Raw genomic sequence first — 17,237 nt, 5'->3', positions numbered from 1 at the left:
CATACACGTTCCATCTTGAAAAACAGTAAGTCAGTAAGAGCTCACTCTATCAAATGGCTCTTTCCAGTTGCCCTTCATCAACCATTCCCTAAGCTGAGCAAAGACACTCACTTACTGGGCATGCTCTATCTTCTTTACTATTCATGTGAAACTGAGATTATTTTAAATCCAATAATCTGGGTCTGAGTTAATGATGTCTTAAGACACATTCTGATAAATGAAAATTACCAAAGTCCTTAAAGCATAACCATACATGCAGTTACGGAAGCTGTAGTTGTTGCCTGCCTATGTGTAATTTTGCACCTGCATACATCATGTTGCATAGTTACGGGATCTCAAGCATTTTACTTAGTACACTACGCATGCCTTAGAAAATTGGAGACCAGGCCAGAAAAATAGCCCAGCCTAGGAAATCAGCTAGTCCTTGTAAATACTAAAGTGTGGTTTACATTGCAAACATAGGCAAAACTTGCCTAGGCCATGGCTTAGGGAGAATGAAAACTTGAGTTATCAATAGCAGTGAGCTGACATCAACTGTGTGGACATGGGCTTCACAGGAGTAAAGGAGCATGCTCCTCTACAGCTGTACGCAGTGAAGATCTAGGGTGCACATCCCTCACTGCCCCAGTACCAGCTCCAGCCCCCTGCCCCTTTCTACCTTATATTCTCTGCTCAAGTGCTGCTGTTTCTTGATTATTCATTCTGTTATGCTCAAATGGTATTGCCAACCCACAACTGTGTTTTTTTCCCATTTCGCTCCAATATATAGTTTTGACTTCCCTCCTTTCTCCCTTTATTCTGGGAGGACGCCAGTGGCATTAACCTTGTATACAACCTTCCATCATTGTCTATATTTTGTCTTTATATAGAACTTACAGAAACTTATAAAAAGGTTTTTTTCCCCTACACGCAAATGTGTACATTGTTTTGAAACTGTCCTTATTTGACAGTGTGCAGGGTGCACTTTCTTCGTGTGGGTGTATATCTCATAACATTATTCCATGTATGATTTTTAGTATAGAGTGTAATGGGTGATAAGGTCCTTTACAGAGATTGTCTCAATGGACTCTGAAAATCATAGGAACAATTAGAATCTTGCCATGCTCAAATAGGCACTTTGTTTAAGGCACGTGGGAGATGAAGATAGAGTCTTCCTTTTGTTTTCTTCAATACATCTGACTATGTATCCCATTCCACAGCTGTAATCAAAGTGTGATGCCATATAGGCTCCTCTATGCCACACGTAATCTCAGTGTTTCAGAACTCCCAAGCCGTAAGTGTACGATGAAATGGACATGAATAGTGTATCACTGATGAAGATCTTATAAGTCACATTTGTTACAATACGGTGACTTTCTCCTCTTCAATCCCCTTTGAAACCCTGAAACTGTTATCAAGAGATGCCCATCTTCTGCTCCCAGGCTTTCAGCCCTGACCCTGCACCTGAGTTTACTCCTGTCCCACTGGGCAATGTTGTGAGAAGGGACTGACACCTAAGCGGTAGTTAGCTATGTGATTAACACGAAAACGCGATACTTGTCAACTTTAAAAAAAAGTGTTAGCTGATGGATTTGGAGGTTTCTGTTCCTTACTTAGCCCTGTGGCTTTTGGGTCTGTGGTTAGGTAGGACACCATGGCAGTAAGCCCTTGGCACTTACCTCATATCTGGGAAGTGGAGAGGAGGAGGATGAAGAGCCAAGGCCCCCAAGGTTCTCTTCAGGGGCACAGGCTCCCAGGCATCTAGAACAATGCATGCAGGTCACCTTGCTCGGTTTTTGTCAGCTTGATACAAACCTAGGCACACCTGGGGATAGGGAATCTGAATTGGGTTTTGCTTCCCTTGGAGTGCTGGCCGGTGTTTGAGGGCCCAGCCCACTGTGGGTGTGCTGTGGATATCGCTCTGTGTAAATAAAGTTCTGATTGGCCAGTGGCCAGGCAGGAAGTATAGGCGGGACAAGAGAGAAGAGAATTCTGGGAAGTAGAAGGTTGGAGAGAGACACCGCCAGCCGCCACCATGAAAAGCAACGTGTAAAGACACTGGTAAGCCACAAGCCATGTGGCAAAGTATAGACTAACAAAAATGGGTTAATTTAAGATAGAAGTAGATAACAAGAAGCCTGCCACAGCCATACAGTTTCTAAACAATGTAAGTTTCTGTGTGCTTTCTTGGTTGGGTCTGAGCGACTGTGGGACTGGCGGGTAAGAGAGATTTGTCCTGACTGGGCCAGGCAGGAAAACTCTAACTACATGGGTGGTACCACTCATGAAGGCAGGCTGAGTAAGCCAGCCAGGGAGAGCAAGCCTGTAAGTACGTTCCTGATGCTCTCCGCCTCAGTGACTACCTCCAGGGTACTGCTTGATTTCCTGCTCCGACGTTCATTAATGACATTAATGGAAATAGAAGCCAAATACCCACCTCTATTTTGGTCAGTGTTTTAATCAAAGCAACAACAGCAGCAGCAACAACTTTGTAAAGCAGGACGCAGGCCCCACTTTCAAAAGACTCTACCATACTCCAATAGCCCTAGGGACTGAAGGCTGGGCATTAGCACGCAGTCTGTGGGGAACACTGCAGACCCAAACGACCCAGTGAGTGCTCTGAACACCATGGAAAACTTTCTCAGTAAGTTTAGATGGTTTTCATTTCATCCTGGGACCTACAAATTAAGTTGCTCATTTGTGACTATGATACTTACTTTGGCCGAAGAAAAGCTGAGTGATGCAATAGAAGTTTTAAAGGACTCTTGTCCATTTTTATGTTTAGTACCATGCTGTTTTTATTACTATAGCTCTGTGATGTCCCTTAGAGTCCAGGAGGGTGATACCTCCAGCAGGGTTTTGTTTGTTTGATTTCTATTTGTTCAGGATTGTTTTGGCTATCCTGGGTCTTTGACTTTCCATATAAAATTTAAGATTGTGTTTTTCAATTTCAGTGAAAAATTGTGTTGAAATATATTGCATCTGTAAATTTCTCTTGGTAGGGTGATCATTTTCAGTATAGTAATCCTACCAATCCATGAGCATGGAAGGCCTTTCTATTTTCTGATACTATTTAATTTTTTTTCATCAATGTCTTAAATTTCCGTTGTACAAGCCTTTCACTTCTTTGGTTAGATTTATTCAAAGATTTTTTTTTTTTTTTTGAGGCTATTGTCAATGGTCTTGTTTCCCTGATTTATTCTTGGTGCTGTTTGTTTATAGGAAGGCTACTGTTTTCTTGTTTGTTTGTTCATTGTGTGTGTGTGTGTGTGTTTTGATTTTGTATCCTGCTAAATGATAACTCTGTTGACCAGCTGTGGAGGTTTTCTGGTGGAATCCTTTTGGGTCCTTTATATATACAATTATAGCACGGGAGAATGAAGCGGCTTTGACATCTTCCTTTCTTCTTCTCGCTCCTTTCTTCTCATTCAGTAGTCTCACTGCTCTAGCTAGGAATACAAGTACATCTAACCTTGATGGAGAGAGTCGACATCCTTGTCTTCTACCTGCTTTTAGTGGAAATGTTTTGAGTTTGTCTCCATTGAGCAAGATGTCGCCCTGGTCTTGCTGTCAATTGTCTTTATTGTGTTGAGCTATGTCTCCTGTATCCCTAGAGTCCCCAGAACTTTTATCATGAAGAGAGGTTGCTTTTTTGGTGGTTTTTCAAGACAGTTTCTCTGTAGCTTTGGAGCCTGTCCTGGATTACCTCTGTAGACCAGGCTGACCTCGAACTCACAGAGATCCGCCTGCCTCTGCCTCCCGAGTGCTGGGATTACAGGCATGCGCCACCGCCGCCCGGTGAGGTTGCATTTTATTAAAGGCCTTCTTACATTTAATGAGATGATTTAGGTCTACTTATGTGGTAGTTTTTGTCTATTAATTGACATATGTTGAATCATTCTAGGATCTCTGTGATAAAAGCCAATTTGATCAGAGTGGCTACTCTTGTGATGTATTCTTGAATTGGGTTTCCAAGTATTTTACTGAAAAATTTTGCATCCAGTTTCATCAGAGAAAGGCCCATAATTTTCTTTTTGTGTTGGATATGTCTATGTCCATTTTGGTGGTAGGGTAATACTGATTTCATAAAAAAAAATTCGGAAGTGTCCTGTCATTTTCTACCTTATGGAGTCATTTGAGGAGTATTGGCACTAGTTTTTTTTTTGTTGTTGTTGTTTGTTTGTTTGTTTGTTTTTGTTTTTTTGAAGGTCTAGAAGAATTTTGCACTGAATCCATCTGGATCCAGGTTTTTTTAAAAAAAATTTTTGGAGATTTTTAATTATTATTTCTATCTCATTGGATGTTATGGGCTTAGCTTTGGCCGGCTATATATATCCAGAAATGCAAATATTTCTTTTAGATTTTCAGTTTGCTATTGATCTCCAAGGGCACAATTGGTTAGCAAGGTACTTATAATTTAGATTTTTGAAAGTGTGTTCTTATGATTCTCTGAATTTCTTAGTGTTATAATATCTCCAATTTTATCTCTAATTTTATTATCTGGATACTTTCTCTCTTTATTTAGTTTAAATTGGCCAAAGGTTTATCAATCTTGTTAATCCTTTCAAAGAACCAATTCTTCCTTTCATTAATTTTTTTATTTTTTTCATTTCTAGTTCATTAATTTCAACCCTGATTTTGATTTTTCTTTTCTCACCTGGTTTGGGAGTATTGTTCTTATACTTCCAAGGTCTTGAGGTGTAATCATTCCATTATTAAGGATCTCTCACATTTCTTGATGTAGGTCCTTAGTGCCATAAACTTACCTGTAGGTCTGCCTGCCTCTCTGCTCCATAGATTTTAGAATATTGTTTTCATTTTCATTTACTGCTTTTAGGAACCTTAGACTTCCTTCTTGATTTCTTCCTTGACTCAACGATTCAGTAGTCCATTGTATAGTTTCCATGGGTTTGTGTGTTTCTCTAGTTTCTGTTGCTGATGATGTCATCTCCATTTTTCTCTATTTGTTAAAGTTGGCTTTGTGTTCTTCAGTGTGGTTGATTTTGGAGAAAGTTCTATTGGCTGCTTAGAAGAATGTATATTCTTTAGTGTCTGGGTGGAGTGTTCTGTAGATGTCTGTTATGTTTGTCTGGCAAGGACCCTGACATAAGTCCATACTCCTAAAGCTATCTGATCTATGACAAAGAGACCAAAAATACACTTTGGAGAAGAGACATCATCTTTAACAAATGTTGCTGGTCAAATTGCACGACTACATGCAGAAGAATAAAACCAGAGCATTATTTCTCAGCCCACAGGGAATTCAACTTTAAATGGCTTTGAGACTTCAATTTAAGACCGAACTCATTGGCAAAGGAAGGGGCTTTCTGAACAGGATGTCAGTAGTTGGAAGCATTAAAACCAACAGTTAATGTATGGGACTTCATGAACCCAAAGTTTCTGTACAACAAAGAACACTGTCACTGCAGTGAAGAGTAAGCTTACAGAATGGGAAATACATATTTAACAGCTATCTATCTGAAGATTAGTAACTAGGATATATAAGAACTAGCACAAATAAGCAAGCAAAATGCTAAACATCAAGGAAACAAACAATAGTTTTAAAATGGAGCATGGAATTAAACAGAGTTCTAAGAAGATGAAATAGAAATAGGTATTAAGGATGCTGAGGTGGTTTGTAATTTTATGAAAACTGCCTGATGCTGATTTATAATCAACCCATTCTACTCATTAGCAAATACTAAAGTTATCATACCATGAGATTTATTTGTGGTTAATACAAACTAAAATGGAGATGAGAAGATGTGGTTGTGAGCACCAGTTCGTTATATAAAATTTGTCATAGCCCTATGCTGGTCCCTGGTTTTAGTTCTAATGATTATCTTTCAGTTTTCATGTGTCTAATATGCCATTAGAACATAAGCTAGATAATGCAAAGATAAGTTCTATTTAATTTTCGATATTTGGGTTTGTAAAATTCACACTATAGTTTCATTATTCTGAAAGTTTTTGTTGTTAATGAACTATTAAACCTATATATTGTTATTAGTGATATATATTTTAATGAAATACCATTATTTTGATTGAAATAGGTCATTTTTGCATCCACGTTTTATGGCATATTCGCATAGCAAGTTGGGAATATTGCAACTGGATTACTCTTTAATAAAGGTAAGTTTAGACTAATGCTGTGTAGATTTGGGAGCTTTTTTATGGGTGTGTATAGTGGTGTTTTCTCCCTTATATACCCATAGTTTTAAATTTAGAAATAGTTATGCAAACATTTATATAGCGATGATATATGTTGCTACACATGTATGGATTCACATGATATGTTACCTTTAGAAGTTGGTTTTTAGGCGGGCAATGGTGGCGCATGCCTTTAATCCCAGCACTCAGGAGGCAGAGCCAGGTGGATCTCTGTGAGTTCGAGGCCAGCCTGGTCTACCAAGTGAGTTCCAGGAAAGGCACAAAGCTACATAGGGAAACCCTGTCTCAAAAAACAAAACAAAACGAAACAAGTTGGTTTTTGCATTTTAAACTTATTTCTAATTAAAATATTATTATATCACTTGACCCCTTCCTGTTCCCCCCACCTCCAACCTCATGCTTTTTCCTTCCACCTGTGGTGACAATGACAAGGTATCATGAAGGAGCCTAGGCTGGTGGCAAAATCACAATCCTCCTGCCTCCACTCTTAAGTGCTGGAGTTGCAGGTTTATGTGTATCACAAGCAACTTAGATTCATTATTTAAAAAATATGCAGAAGGTGCTGCTGTTGGGAAGAAAAAGAAAGGCCTTCTAATCTACAGTGCTGTTGGTCAAACAGATCCCAAATCCAAATCCTCCGTGTAAACTGCTACAAAAACACACTGAATCCAATGACTGCCCAGGAAGACTGGGATCCCGAAATGACATATCTGAAAGTACGATTAAACTAGTTCTGAAGACATTGGAAGTCTGAGATGGAAAAGAAAAGGCAGGTCGAGGGGCAAGGCATCCCGAAAGGTTGGGAACGTTGTCTCACAGATCCCGAACAGTGGAGGAGACTGTGGGACTCTTCATACAGAAAGATGGTGGGAAAATGGTGAGAGGGGACTCCAAAAGCAGATGGCACACAGACCAACCAATGGAGGAGGAGTGGGTCAGGGAAATGAGGCCGTACCCATAGGCTCTCAGATGCGAACAATGGGCTATTGCATGAAGGATTCAAAAGCAACCCTGAGGTTAAAGATCTTGGTGCACCTTGTACACCACAGTATTGGAGCTGAAGGGGAGGCGACTAGATGTCTGCACTTTATAATTAATTCTGATGAACATTTATTCATTGTATACATTAACATGGCATAGTGTGATGTTTCAACCCCTGTATATCATGTGCAATGAACAACTCCAGCTTCCCTTTATCCATTCTTTTTAGCCCTCCCCAACTCCTAGCCACCACTGCTCTAGACTCGGGTTTACCTTTCTGGCTTCCACATATGACGGAGAATATGTGGTACTTGTCTGAATGGGCTCGGCTTATTATTATCATTGGAATTATTGTTGTTGTTGATGTTGTTAATGGAAGTAAGGTCCTCACTTTCATTCATCTTACTGAGAGTGATGAGATTTAAATTTCTTTGTGTCAATAATATTCCTCACTCCGTGTGTGTGATCATGGTTTGTTTCCATTCGTCAGTTGAAGAGAGACCTTGACTGATTCCTTATTTTAGCTGTTGTGAGCAGTATTTTCCCAATTGTGGTGTGCGGGTAGGTGTCTTTAGAATGCTGGTTTCCTTTCTTCTGCATGTATAACTCAGAGTGGGGGTAGCTGGGTCTTGTGGTAGATCTAGCTTAGTTGTTTTTTTATTGAACGTGGGTTTTTTTTTTCATACTATATTTTCTGATTATGGTTGCTCTCCCCCAGCTCCTCTTAGATCCTCTCCCTTCCTCATTCTACATCCTCACCAGTTCTTGTTCTCTCTCATTAGAAAATTGGCATCTAGAAAAGATAAAATTAAAAACAAACACACCAGAACTGGACAAAACAAACAAACAGAAAAAAGGAGCCAAAGGAAAAGCACAAGAAACACATCTAGATGCAGAGGCACACACATTCACTCAAACAGAAGTCCCATAAAAACACGAAACTGGAAACACAAGGTATAAACAAAAGACCTGTAAAGTATATATGTATTTTTAAAAAGCCCAGGCAAAGCACTATGAGCCCCCAAATGGAGGGGACATGCTCCAGCCATGGTCACCCCCAAAAATGAAGTGTTGAGTTTTGCATTGTCAAGGATAATGTTGACCATAGACTCATGCATATTTTTTCAAGGGAAATTTCTTCATTATATTATTGTGCATGCACACATGTGCAGCGAGTGAGTGCCTTCAGTTATTCAGCCATTTTACCAGCCCTCAAACGAGATAGTTTTGTGATTTGTATCATTTGAGTTTAAATCTTTACACTTAAGTTTTTATATGGAACCTAAGCATGTTTAGTAGATAATATTTTATTGGTCTTTTTGAGAATTTTGTATAACATCTTTTAATCATTTTTACCTCCACTCCTCCAACTTCTCCCAGCTCCAGCCCCACCAAACTTTACCTCCTTACCATTTAAATCCATCAAGTCCAATTTGGGCTCCCCTTGGAAGCATAGCCTTTCCCTGGAGCTTGTGGTCAACTCCCCAAATGCTACACTCTCAAAAACATTGCCTCTCCGCCTTCCAGCGAATCCCTTGGCGGTAGCTCCTTGTCTCCATGCCTACCTCCCATCTCCAGGCTGCAGGTTGGTCTGACTCAAGCTTGCACAGGTCTTGTGCAAGCGGTCATAACTGATGCGAGTGCACGTGCGGCTGGCCCCTGAGCGTATGCTGCACGGGTTGTGTGAGGCTCATGGGACAGACAGGACAGTCTCTGGCTTTCCTCTCTGAGGACATTGCTTCACCGTCTCCCTTCTGAGTGACTGACTTTTGCTGTGTAGATGTTGGGTGACATCTTAGAGGGAGGCACAGTCAGGGGATTCCTTGGAACTCTTCTTTCCTGTGGTTAATTGCGGATCGGGACCTAGATCACCCTCTACATCTTTGGAAAGGGCTGTTGGTATCACTTGAGGGGCAGGTTGCTATTCCTGTTGCTTGCACGCAACATAGTGCAGATTCCCCTGTGTGGGCAAAGCCCTGTAGTTTGAGTGCACTGGACATCGTGCTGAAGGTGTATGTTGGGCTTATATGGGCTCTAATGACTGCCCTTGTGGCTAGCTCCAGCCTGCTACTCTAATTGATGGGAATGGGGTTTAGAATGGGGTTGATGTCATGTTAAATGATATCATCTATGCCTGGATGCTTTTAGTATATAGATACATTTGAAGGAGTCAACAAATTGGAAGTGAAGTTTCACAGCATTGAGAACCTGGAAATCACTACAATTTAGACTTGGGAGGAAGAAGAATTCACTAAGGGGATTATTGTGGGAAAGTTTGGGAATCACTAACATTGATAAAGTCAATGAGGAAGAGTGTTTGAACTATTGATGATTAATTATCTTTCTAGTGAGATATTAAGGGAAAGCAAGGTGGACAAATGTCAGCTAAATACTTATGGACTTGCAAGATGGCTGTGTGTGTAAAGTGCCCCCTGTAAAACTTGATAAACTGAGTTCCATCTCTGGGTCCCACATGGTAGAAGGAGCAAATGACCTTTGAATGCTCTCTGTGACAGGTGCACACAGACATGCAACATCAATGAACAAATACTTAAAAACCCTTTTTGCATAACCCAGAAAAATTGAATGAAATAGTCATGATTGAACTCAGCCAAATGTTATAGACCATAGGCTAGTGTGTATAAACTATACTCTTAGGCAATCTTGCTAAAAAGGAAACAATACAGATAAATAGTATAAATAGTACTCAAAAATTAAAATATAGCAAGAATATTCCAGAGAGAGGGAAATAATGACAGCACAGGAAGGTGCCGAGGATGCATGTGCGGGGAGATGGGAGGACACTGGACATCAGATATAGAATGTAATGGCTAAATGTGGGTGTTTGCTATTGTCAGAAAGTGGGCACGAACCCCAGGACTTCAGCCATAACATTTTTTCTGTCCTGTCTTAGGGTCATTGCTTCTATCAAGGACACGCCGTGGAGATTCCAGCATCGACTGTGACACTCAGCACTTGCTCAGGTCTCAGGTACCATTCTGGAAGTGCCAACTAAGATTGTATGTCAACCTTCAGCTTTACCATCTTCTGTGAGACTAGAATGAGGCAATAGTAATAACAATAAGTAATAATAATAATAATAATAATAATAATAATAATAATAATACAGACCTGTAGACTGTGGAGGCCCTGTTAATACAGCTCTTTTATTCCCATCTCTTTCTCTTGGCCTCTCATGTACTTTGGTGTGGGGGTGGGGTGGGGGTTGGGTGGGGGGGGGGGGTGGGGTCCTTCTTTGTATTTTGCCATCATAAAATGGAAGCAGGAAAAGCTCTCATGAGCAGGGAGAGAATTCACATTTTCTAGCCACATCGGACCACAAGTTTTCCTAAATGCCATAATGGAGGCAAGATAGCTATAACGTTGGGTTTGAAACGTAATCCAAGACTGAGTGATTCTTGGAGATTAGATAAAGAATTTTTTTTTTTAAATTTCCTATTCCATTTTACATACCAACCACAGTTCCTCCTCCCCACTCCCTACCCCCTCCTCCAAAAGGGTAAGGCCTCCCATGGGGAGTCAGCAAAGCCCGGTACATTCAGTTGAGGCGGGACCAAGCCCCTCCCCTCCTGCGTTAAGGCTGAGCAAGGTGTCCCACCATAGGGAATGGGCCCCCCAAAGCCACTCATGCACCAGGGATAGATCCTGGTCACACTACCAGGGGCGCCTCAAACAGACCAAGCTACACAGCTGTCTCCCACATGCAGAGGGCCTAGTTTGGTCCTATGCAGGCTCCACAGCTGCCGGTCTAGAGTTGGTGAGGGGAATGTACTGATCTTCTTTGGAAGTGTGCTTTCACTCTGTTTCTGACATAAATACATGCATACATATTGGTTTAAATTGAAAAGCATATAACTACAACCACGCCATCTTTACATTTAAATTTACATAAAGAATGATGGAGAATGCTTTCAGTGTGACATCCCAGCAGGAAGCCTATACTAAGTCCTTTTTCTCTCCTTTATGTGTTTAGGGGCTTGTTGCAGCTAGAAAACATCACCTATGGAATCGAGCCATTAGAATCGTCAGCTACATTTGAACACATAATTTATCAAATAAAGAATAATAAAATTGATTATTCCCCCTTAAAAGAAAACTTGAATCTTCAGCACGAAAGTCAGTCCTACCGAATTCTTGTAAAACCAGAGGTGAGTTGGGCCTTCATCTGTACTACTTAACTTGGAAATTTTGAGACTGTGTACATTGGGAAAACAAAGTTAAACTGTTGTATGGTAATCCTTTTAAGATATCATTGGTTTACTCAGTCTTAAGGAGATGACAAGTAGACATAATTAATTTTTTTTAAAAAATCATCAAACTTGTTATGGTAGCTTGTTTAGTTATTATATGAAGAGTTTGTATAGATACACATAGTTGCTATTTATATGAATATGCATACCATTAACATAATTGGTCCCGGATTTACTCACTGATACTTTGTATTTTCTTAGTCAATATATTTGTTTTGTAAAAAAAGCATTACTTTGCTACAAACTTTGAAAATAAAATGAGTCATGACAATAATTAGAAACCATCTCAGCCTCCCCATCCAAAGATATTGCGTTTGCTCTCATACACCTCACCATAAATGTACAGTTATAAATGTCTAGATATTTTTTAAGGAAAAATCACCTAACCATGGCTATTTTACATTTTTCCTCTTAATATGATTTTGCGTTTTTGTTTATTTTACATTTATTCCTTTCTAAATTAAATAATATTGTCAAGTAAATCTATTAAAATACTAAATATATGAATGTATAAGGAAAAATGAACTTAAGAATGGACCAAAAGATTATGTTCTGCAGCCTGGTGCTGCTGTGGGATGCACTGCTCTTACTTTGCAGTGCTTTCATTTTTTCTGACATAAATGTAAAATATATATATTTAAATTGAAAAGTATATGCTTTATACAACTATGTCTTTTTTTTTGGTTTTTCGAGACAAGGTTTCTCTGTAGCTTTGGAGCCTGTCCTGGAACTCACTCTGTAGACCAGGCTGGCCTCGAACTCACAGAGATCCACCTGCCTCTGCCTCCCGAGTGCTGGGACTACAGGTGTGCGCCACCACCGCCTGACCAACTATGTCATTTTTTACATTTAAATTTTCCCTTTAATTAGTAAATTAATCTGATGAATATAGAAAAAAATAAGAATCAACTTTTCTTATAAATAACTTCAGCCAATAGCAGTCACTCTTCTGGAGAGATTTTTGGTATGTATCTTATAGTCTCCCTTTACAGTATTTGCTCAACTTCATATTTGATCATCAGCGGCTAAATAAGTTCATTTCTTTCTTTTTTCTTTCTTTCTTTCTTTTTTTTTTTTTTTGAGACAGGGTTTCTCTGTGTAGTTTTGGTGCTTACCTGAAATTAGGCCAGCCTGGTCTACAGAGCGAGATCCAGGACAGGCACCAAAAACTACACAGAGAAACCCTGTCTCGAAAAAACAAAACAAACAAACACAACAACAAAACCTGGGTGTTTGCTGGTCGAATTAAACTGCCATCTCCATCTCAGCTTTCACATGTTTGTTTACTGGACCCGCAGTAGCTCATGCTTCATGGCCATGTACGTGGGCCAAGAAGACTCCGGAGTTGGGAAGTCTGGTGTTGAGTGTCTTTGAGCGAGAATGACATTGTTTCACTTGGAGTAACTTGGGTTGCACTCCATCACACAAGAGAAGAGCTTGTCAAACCAGCTGAAGGCTGACAAGAAGAAAACTTACCCTCATAAAGAGTAGTCTTTGGATCCAACTGGCACCTCCGCGTCATATCCTTCTGGGTAGGCAGCTGAGAGCTCTGGACATGAAACAGTTCCAGGTTTCTGGATTCCTCTCTAGACATTGGACTAACTGACCTCTATGATCACAGAAGCCAACTCCATATATATACATGCACATATAGATACACACATTTCATGTTATCAGATATTAAATGTTTGCTGGAATAAATAAGCCTTGTTATAAAAAGTGTTCAGGAAGCCACAAATCAAATCAAATAATAAGATATAATGTAGCTGATATATTTCCTTTTTAAAATAAATAATGAGTAATTCCCATACCATCTTATCTTCAGTGGAATACATTCAGCAAAGGTAGAAAAACTCATCAAATGAGGCACCTTTAAAACAGCCCAGGTCAGGCCTGGTGTGGTGGTGCACACCTTTAATCCCAGCACTCCAGAGGCAGAGACAAGTGGATCTCTGTGAAACACTCCAAGGTTTCTATCTAGTCAAACTGTCATCAGAGTATTTAACTTTAAAGACTCCCAAGTCTAGAGAATGTATCTATCATCCATGTTACTAAAATAAGTACAGTAAAGAGTACTAAATCAGTATTCTTAACAGACATATGTATACCTGGTTGAAGGTTTTCTTATATTGACATTTTTGTTTCACAGAAAGGTTCAAATGTGTCACTGATAAAAAGGTCGCTGAATGTGAAGGTCATCCTGGATAAAGCCATGGTAGGAATGACCTGTCTTCCTGAGATCTTTGTTTTGTAGAGAAATTGAGTGAGGATTGTGATATGAAACTTAAATTGCTCTCTCTCTCTCTCTTCCTCTCTCTCCCTCTCCCTCCCCACCCCTCCCCTCCTTACTCCTCCCCTCCCCTCTCCTCCCCTCCCCTCCTTCCCCTCCCCTCCCTCTCCCCTCTCCTCCCCTCCCCTCCCCTCCCCTCCCCTCTTTTTCCTTCCCTCTTTCCCCTCCCCTCTCTTCTCCTCTCCTCTCTCCATTTTTTTCCATGTTAGCTTTGTTCTGTGGGTATGGGTGTTTTGCCTGCATTGTGTGCACTATGTACATGCAATACTCACAGAGGGAGGCAGATCCACTGGGACTGGAGTTAGAGATGGCTGTGAGCTGCCATGTGAATTTTGAGGATTGGATTCAGATCCTCTAGAAGAGCAGTAGGTGCTCTTAACTGCTGAGCTATCTTTATAGTCTACTTTTCACTGTTTAATACAAACTTTTTTTACTCTGTTCAAGTGTCAGTCATGATGACACATGCCAGTAATCCCAGCATTTAGGAGGGTGAGGCAGAAAGACTGCATTTCCTACCACTCTGGGTGCCATAAGACCTTGTTCAAAAGATAAACATCTTTTTTTTTCCTCTGTTCAAAAAATGTGCCAAAGCATTGCAGTACACAACGATATGTCATCACTTGTCCTTATACTGGCATGAGGGGATTGGAGCAATGGCGTGTGACTCTGTATGCACAGGTTCTACTACAAGAGTCCCTTTGACTTCAGCAGAGAGACTAGCCGGTGTGCCTCAATTCTTATTGAGACTAGATCTCATTTCCATATACTGGAAGTTAATTCATTAAATACGAAGTTGGATTACTTTCTGAGCTTGTTTTGTGTGTCATAGTTACCTGGCATCGTGAGAGGAAGCTCCATGTTCTAAAGATGAAATGGTCATTCATTAGCACTCCAGATACTTTGCACTCTCCTCTCCAGAAAGTATTTGCCCACTGCCTTTCTTCCCATGGGGCTAATCTTATTTCATATCCAGCACTGACTTTCTTTCTCAGCTCACCACTCTCTGGTTCCTAGCATCCAGCCCATGGGTTTCTTCAAGTTACGTTAGTCTCATGGTATGGATTCATTCTACAACATTCTGCCTCACCACACTGGACTGTGGTGGTATTGTGTCCCCCAAAATATTGTTTACTCTAATGAACTTATCTAGGGTTAGAGTATAGAATAGCCACAATATTAAACATAGAGATTAGGCAGTTTTAGCACAAGCCTTTAATCCCAGCACTTGGGAGGCAGAGCTAGGCGGATCTCTGTGAATTAACACACACCTTTAATCCTAGGGAGTGATGGTAGAAAACAGAAAGGTATATAAGGCATGAGGACCAGAAACTAGAAGCATTTGGCTGGTTAAGCTTTTAGGCTTTTGAACAACAGTTCAGCTGAGATTCATGTGGATAAGACTCAGAGGCTTCCAGTCTGAAGAAACAGGATCAGCTGAGGAATTGGCAAGGTGAAGTTAGCTGTGGCTTGTTCTGCTTCTCTGATCTTCCAGCATTCACTCCAATAACTGGCCTCAGGTTTGATTTTATTAATAAGAACTTTAAAGATTCCTGCTACACTGGACTCTCACTTAACTTGCTATTTTGATTTTGTCTTAGTTAATGTTTGTTTACATGTGCCATCTCCAAAATAAATGATTTTAGTTAAATCTCCAATTTCTATCTTTCATGTATTAAAAATATTTTTTCTTAGAATACAGTTTGATCACAGTTTCCCCTTCCCCAACTCTTCCAAGGTCTTCCCCTGCTCCCCTCCTGTCCAAATCCACACCTTTTCAGTCTCTCCTTGGAAACAAGCAGGCATCTAAAGAATAATTATAAATCAAATAATATAAAAAAACCCACAAAAATCAGAATAGAATAAAACAGAAGGAAAAAATGCTAACAAAACCCCACAAGAAACATATATAGATCCAGAAACACACACAGTACACACATAGAGATCCTATAAAAACCCCAAACTGGAAGCCATAATATATCCAAAGGACTTGCAATATTTCAAAAAAAAAAGAGTGAAAAAAAAAAAAAAGAAAAAAATGCCCCCAACATATATTATGAGATAAAGAACCTCCAAAGATGCCATTGAGTTCATTTTGTGTTGACCTTCTACTGCTGGGCATGGGGCTTAGCCTTAAGAGTGGTTTGTATACACAGTGAGACTCCCTTGGAGAAAACTAATTTTTCATTTGCAAAGGGTTCTCAATTGGAGACAGCTTCGGGGTGAGGGATGGGGGCATGTGTCCACTTCTTTCAGCTTTAGGACCCCATCTGGTGCAGATCCATGCAGGCCCATGCACGCTGCCTCAGTCTCTGAGAGTTCATCTGTGCATGGGTCCTGCTGTGTTTAGAAGGCCTTGTTCCGTTGGTGTCCTCCATCCCCTCCGGCTCTTACACTCTTTCTGCCTCCCCTAGCCCTGAGGGAAGGGATTTGATGGAGACATCCCATTTAGGGTTGAGTCTTTCCCTCCCCGCACATTGTCCATTTGTGGGTCTCTGTATTGGTTCCCACCTGCTGCGATCAAACTGTATCTCCCGTTCTGTATGAAGCAGCCCTGTTCCAAGTGTTCAGTTAAAAGCACCATTACGACTTTCCCCTGAGCTTAGGGAAAGCGTCTGCCGCCTTTGCTCACCTGAAATTGTCTTAGCTTTTCAGTGTTGAGCATGTTCACCTCTCCAACAGTTTTGGGTTTTGGAGAGAAAAGATAAAATTAAACAAGTAAACTTTCAGAAAGTTGTAACAAGAATACGTCACAGAGCAGCCCTTGTTCCTGTCACCCGTGTCACCACCGCGTGGTCTTCTGTCGTCATGTGGGCTGTCTCTGTTTGAATTTGAAAGCAAGGTCTCAATGGCATCAGGGGCAGGCGAAGTTAAAAATCTATGCACAAACCACAGCAGCATCCCAGTCTCTGTATAGTTGAGCGCTCGATTGCACAGTATCCACACAGTTGATCTTAGGAAGACTGTGTGCTATATCTAAAGAGCTATGGCTAAACATGGCTCAACTGATATATTTATGCATAGTCTGTCCTTGGTGCTTACAAGCTCCTTGGTATGCATATTACATCTAGCGTTTGCCTTGGCGTTCCATGCCCTACAAGTCTCTACAGTTAATTTGCTTGCTAAAAATAATCATGTAAATTAAGTTAATACACAATCCTAGACAATATTTGCAGACAGTATTCTGATTATCATTTCCTTAAGTGAAGGTATATGCTGGTAGTTGTCCACTCTTGGACTCTGTTGAGAAAGGGTGCTCTGTAGCTGGGATGTTCGCTGAGTTTCTTTGATTGGAGTGAAGACTTACCATAGAAAAGCGAATGCGGTCTTAGTGAGTCAGTGACTGGACTCCTTGATTCTGCCCTTAGAGTGCACCCCATCTTCATTTCTGTGCCTGTAAAGAGGAAGTGAATCACAGCTACCCCTTTGAATAGTCTCAATCGGTAAGACCCCAGGGTTAGGTGTAAAGCAGAATAAAGACAATAATTAGGAGACGTTTACAGACATGAAGGATTAACTGACAGCCAATTTGAACACATTTTTTTCCT

General features: G+C 40.5%; 1 protein-coding gene across 1 annotated transcript in view; it reads left to right on the top strand.

Annotated features, from left to right (window-relative positions):
* Positions 1-17,237, top strand: part of LOC118569183 (A disintegrin and metallopeptidase domain 3-like) — a 48,800-nt gene that overhangs the window by 4,200 nt on the left and 27,363 nt on the right. The window contains exons 4-7 of the mRNA XM_036166912.1: positions 6,033-6,111; positions 10,046-10,122; positions 11,126-11,300; positions 13,552-13,617. Coding sequence (XP_036022805.1) covers positions 6,033-6,111; positions 10,046-10,122; positions 11,126-11,300; positions 13,552-13,617 — 397 coding nt within the window. The remainder of the gene's footprint in view (positions 1-6,032; positions 6,112-10,045; positions 10,123-11,125; positions 11,301-13,551; positions 13,618-17,237) is intronic.

Source organism: Onychomys torridus, chromosome 17, assembly GCF_903995425.1.
Source record: "Onychomys torridus chromosome 17, mOncTor1.1, whole genome shotgun sequence".
NCBI lineage: Eukaryota > Metazoa > Chordata > Mammalia > Rodentia > Cricetidae > Onychomys > Onychomys torridus.
This window is presented reverse-complemented; position numbering and strand designations above follow the sequence as displayed.